This window comes from Otolemur garnettii, unplaced genomic scaffold, assembly GCF_000181295.1.
Source record: "Otolemur garnettii isolate 467f Iridium unplaced genomic scaffold, OtoGar3 scaffold00014, whole genome shotgun sequence".
NCBI lineage: Eukaryota > Metazoa > Chordata > Mammalia > Primates > Galagidae > Otolemur > Otolemur garnettii.
Genome location: NW_003852409.1, coordinates 8,660,191 through 8,665,797, shown reverse-complemented (window position 1 = coordinate 8,665,797; position 5,607 = coordinate 8,660,191). Strand labels below are relative to the sequence as shown.

The 5,607-nt window shown below is 34.5% G+C and overlaps 1 protein-coding gene across 1 annotated transcript; it reads left to right on the top strand.

Moving 5' to 3' along the window:
* The first annotated feature begins 1,084 nt into the window (after positions 1–1,084).
* Positions 1,085–2,065, top strand: LOC100963164 (olfactory receptor 13C9). Its single transcript, XM_003785192.2, has one exon. The coding sequence runs from the start codon at positions 1,087–1,089 to the stop codon at positions 2,041–2,043; it is 957 nt and encodes a 318-aa protein (XP_003785240.1). The 5' UTR covers positions 1,085–1,086; the 3' UTR covers positions 2,044–2,065.
* Positions 2,066–5,607: the final 3,542 nt, after the last annotated feature.

Sequence of the window (5,607 nt, the reverse complement as noted above, 5' to 3'; positions counted from 1 at the left end):
AAGGCAAAATGGACATCCAACCTATGGAATATTATTCAACAATAACAACCTGAACGATCTCAGAATTTCTGTGCAAAATGAAAGGAGCCCAACTCCATGGCTCATGTGACTCCATTTAGATGACATTCTGGTAAAGGTTACAGTATAGGTACAGAACATGTATTAGTGGCTGCTAGGATTTATGGGTAGGTGGAAGAGATTACTAAAACATAGCAGGAAGGAGTGTTTCGGGTGATAGTTTTATGTATTCTGGTTAATGTGGTAGGTATATAAATCTATAGATGTTTTAAAATTCATAGAACTGTATACTAAAAAATAAAAAATCAGTTTACAACATATTTAATTGTTAATTTTAAAAAGCAAAATTTAAAAATAGTTATTCTTTCCTCCACTAAAAGAAAGGTGTTTATATTTTAACAAGAATATTTCAGATTATTGAGCTTTACATGAACTGGACATGTTTTTGGATAATCAAGAACTCAATAAATGCTTATTGGCTTCTTTTCTGATTATTCTCCCTTCAGATTGACACGTTTCTTTCAGTGTCTGAATGCACGTAGGTTACTGCTGATTTTTCCTGACCTGGGAGCTTGACCTTTTGAAAGGTAGCTCAAATTATACATTTTGCATTGCTTTTATAATTCATAAAAAAAGAAGCAACCTCAGTCAAGTATGGACCACAAACATGCAGGCTTGAGTTTCAGCCTAAGCTGTGATGTATATTAGTTCTGAATTTAGGCTAAACTCTTACTTTAGGTTTCCTTATCTTTAAAATGATAATATTGTGGGGTTTAAATGAGATAATGTATGGGGAAAAAAATCACAAAGTTCCTGGTCCAGAATGAGTAATCAATACAATAGCTTTTCCCTGATACTTCTCTTTTTATATTGTTTACCTTTTTTTTTCCTTTCCCTTTTCCCCATTCCTCCCTTCCTTACTTTCTTTCTTCTGTCACCTTAGCAGGTTGATGGCAGACTTTTATATTGGTGCTTTGGTAAACTTGAACTTACCGTAGTACAGAGATGATGTGTTTTATTTTTAACTTTTTAATTCTTGACTTCTTGCAGACAAAGTATAACAGTAAAATGGAATGGGAAAACCAAACCACTCTGGTGGAATTTTTTCTGAAAGGGCTTTCTGGTTACCCAAGGCTTGAGTTACTCTTTTTTGTGCTGATCCTAGCAATGTATGTGGTCATCCTTCTGGGTAATGGTACCCTCATCTTAATCAGCATCTTGGACTCTCACCTTCACACCCCTATGTACTTCTTCCTGGGCAACCTCTCCTTCTTGGACATCTGCTACACCACCACCTCCATTCCCTCTACTCTGGTCAGCTTCCTCTCAGAGAGAAAGACCATTTCCTTCTCTGGCTGTGCAGTGCAGATGTTCCTTGGCTTGGCTATGGGGACAACAGAGTGTGTGCTCCTGGGTATGATGGCCTTTGACCGCTATGTGGCCATCTGTAGCCCTCTGAGATATCCCACCATCATGAGCAAGGATTCCTATGTGCCCATGGCAGCTGGGTCCTGGTTTGCAGGTGTTGTCAACTCTGCTGTACAAACTGCATTTGTGGTACAATTGCCTTTCTGTAGGAATAGTGTCATTAATCATTTCTCCTGTGAAATTCTGGCTGTCATGAAGATGGCCTGTGCTGACATCTCAGACAATGAGTTCATCATGCTCGTGGCTACCACATTGTTCACATTGATGCCATTGCTCTTGATTGTCATCTCTTACTCATTAATCATCGCCAGCATCCTCAAGATCCGCTCTTCTGAGGGGAGAAGCAAAGCCTTCTCTACCTGCTCAGCCCATCTGACTGTAGTTATAATATTCTATGGGACCATCCTGTTCATGTACATGAAGCCCAAGTCTAAAGAGACGCTTAATGTAGATGACTTGAATGCTACTGACAAACTTATATCCATGTTCTATGGGGTGATGACTCCCATGATGAATCCTTTAATTTATAGCCTCAGAAACAAGGATGTGAAAGAGGCAGTAAAACATCTACTGAACAGAAGTTTCTTTAGGAAGTGAGTGGAAAATATATTGGATTATGAACACATTGGACATTATTGAAACTTGAGACTTATACACATACTGGAATTTTGGTTACTTTCACTGTTTTCAACAGCTTCATATATTACATTAAAATTTTTATAATGATATGGAGTATTTCAAAATTATTGCATATTTACTGAGACTATGCGAGATATAGGACAACAGGATGAAGAAGAGGGAGAGATTACCTGTTACTCTAATACTGGGAGATGACCACTTTATAACATTTTGAACAGTATATTTCATATTCTGTATTTTCTTTATTTTTGTCTGTTTTTTTTTTTTTTTTTTTTTGAGACAGAGTCTTACTTTGTCATGCTCCATAGAGTGCCATGGCATCATAGTGCGTACCAAACTCAAACCCTTGGCTCAAGTGATTCTCTTGCTTCAACCTCCCAAGTAGCTAAGACTATAAGCACTCACCACAACACTGGCTATTTTTTTTTTTTTTTTTTTTAGAGATGAGATCTTGCTGTTGCTCAGGCTGGTCTCAAACTCCTGAGCTCAAGCAATCCACCTGCCTTGGTCTCCCAAGTGCTGGGATTATAGGCATGAACCATCATGCCCAGCCTATATTCTGTATTTTCTCTTACCATATTGGAATTGGGACTAATGTTCTTTTTTAATGTTCACTTTTTAACATTATATTATTTCATAGGCAACATTTCATTAAATTTTAAAATAAATAAAGCCTTCTGTTGAAAAAAAAGAAAAAGCAAAATGGAAAACTCTCTAAAATACTGCATCCACACCGTCCAGTGTGAGAACTTTGTGTTGTAGTTTCACATTAAATTCCATGTCTTGAGTCATTAAATTCTATTTTCTTGCTCAGTATTTAAATGTTTTTTCTGTAGAGCTTTAAAAATGCTGCACACTTTGGACTATTGAAGAAGTAGAGTTTAATGGTGAAGCCTATGCAATCAATCAGGATATTCTAGCTTTATCTCCTTTCTTTGCTTCAGCTTATATGTTAGCTTTAGCATGAAGAATGCTTTGTAAGATTAAAAATGGGTTTGAAAATTAGTCTACTGTTCCAGATAACAACATGGGTACATTTTGGGTAGGGTGGAGTGTCCTATTGGTACCTGTTTAGAAGAAGCCAATTTTCTTTGCTATTCTGAGAGAATTCCAATCCTATTCTAAATCTTAGAAGAATATCTAAGCTCTTTATTTTTAGTGTGAATATCTGTATTCATAGCTTATCTCTGTTACTAATTAGCCTTTTGATTTAAGGAAACAGAGAACTGGAGGATGTTAGATAGGAGGTGAAATTATATTGGTTTTTTCCTTAACTTGTACTCTATCTGAAGAACACTTTTAATTTACAGCCCAAGATCAAGCAGAAAGTTTTTTCAGGAATTAACTACATTCTCGGAAATCCATTTGACTGAAGAAATTATAGAGGGTGTCCATAAAGTTTGTATGCTTGGGATACCCTGTATATATGAATTAGTGAATTTAGAAGATATTGGACATAAACATATTTTACATAAGACAAATAAGTGAAATGTTTGTGGAATCTTTGGGTAAAGTCATTCACTTTATCTTTCAAGGTTCACTTTTTAATCTTAGTAGGAGCAGTATTAACCAGTCATAAACTATATTTAATTATATATAGCTTTTATAACGGTTTTTTACAGATGGAATATGATGGCAAGGGTTGAGACCATTGATGTGTCAAACTTACATCCTAATGAAATAGGCTTTAAGAATGTGTTAGTTTCCAAATACCAGCTCATATTCATTCTTAGGGTGAAAAATATTTTTCACCCTAAGAATTCTAGGTATGTGAAAAACCCTGAAATCTGAATTTTATTTATGACATGTAGGCCATCTTGATACTCAGATGCTAATTTTGGTTTTCTTCATAGCTTAAGTCCAACCAGTCTGATAAACTCTCTGCAATGACTGATTTATTTCCCAGTTTCATATCAGATTTATAAATTTTTGATGAAAAATTAATTAAAGCAAATAGAAGTTTTAAGGACATATTTCTCCTCACAGGCAAGGACAAGGTTTTCTCCCTCACAGGGTTGTAGAATTAAGGTCTGAAGAAAAGCATATCACCTGTCTTGATGCATTCATGTGCTCACATTTTCTGGGCATATACACAAAATCATTATAATGCTGATATGATGCCTTATTTTAATACTTGAGACTCCAGAGAATTTTTTATTTAGAAAATTTATTTTGAAATTTTATGGAGGACAATTTTGTTGTTGTTCACAATTATTTTTTTTTCTGCCTTGAGAACAAAGATAAATGGTGCATCAGGTATGTATCTCTCTCTGTGTGTGGTATATATATATGTAGTGTGTGTTCCTGTGTGACTTTTCTATTAGATTGCAAAACCTCCAAAGGTGAAGATTTCTCTCTATCCCACCTCATCTCTTCTACTAGTGCATTCAACTTACAACATGATGTATAGAATATGATTCGATATACATTTTAAATCCATGAGAAGGAAAACTGCATCAAGGTAGATACAACAGAAGAGAAGCACGTACTTTCTTATTTTACTAAATTCCCCAAACAGGTTCAAGGTTAGGAATTAAGAGCAGAAGTATGGCAAAAGAGCCAAAATTACATTTCTTTTTACCCAGTAAATTACTTCATTTTTAAAGCATAGTTTTATGCCTGCCCAATTTCAAAATACTCTAAAGCTTGAGATAATATTAGCTTTTTATTGTCCTGGGGGGGCTTTTGAAATGAACACTTACAGTAAAAATGTGGTAGTATATTGATTATCAGCTAATTCACATACATCATCTCACTAAAATTCTGTAATGTGGGCAGTGGTGTCACTATCTCACAGATGAGGCTATGAAGCTCCGGAGAGTTCATGTACCTCACCCAGGTATCACAGCATGCAAGTTTAGAGAATTACACAACCTCTGCTATTCTTTCTTGAGTCATTTAGTCTTTTTACTAGAGCATATTGCTTATCCAGGTTCCTAGTCATGACATCTAACACCAGTATCTCTCAGCAGCATATCTAAAATGATCAAAGAAACTATTATCTACGTCTAAACTTTCAACATAGTATTTTAAATGTTTTGAAAATCACAAATAATTTATTTCCTCATAAAAGAGCCTTGTAAATATCTCATATTGTGTTCCAAAAGTGATGCTTGATCACAACTGATAGGAATTAAGTCTTAAATTAGGGAGGAAGACCTGAAGTTAATTGGGATATGAGGAAATGATGAATTTGACATTAGCCGTAATATTCTAGATAAGACTGTAAGAAAGTAGAAAGATTTTTCTTGTTGTTTCAGAAAATATAATATTTACCTTACAAAAATGGTTATGTTCCTAATTTATGGTATTATAAGTAACATTTTATCTTTGAAATTATAAAATATTCTTTAGCATTTTATGTTTTTTGTGGATGCTGACTATCTTTAATTTGTCTGAAACTGAAATAATATGTGCTTATCATAAAATTGTCAAGTACTACAAAATGTGCAAAGCAAAATTAAAATATGGATATACTTATATATAATTTGTATAGTATAATCAACACTTGGTGAATATATG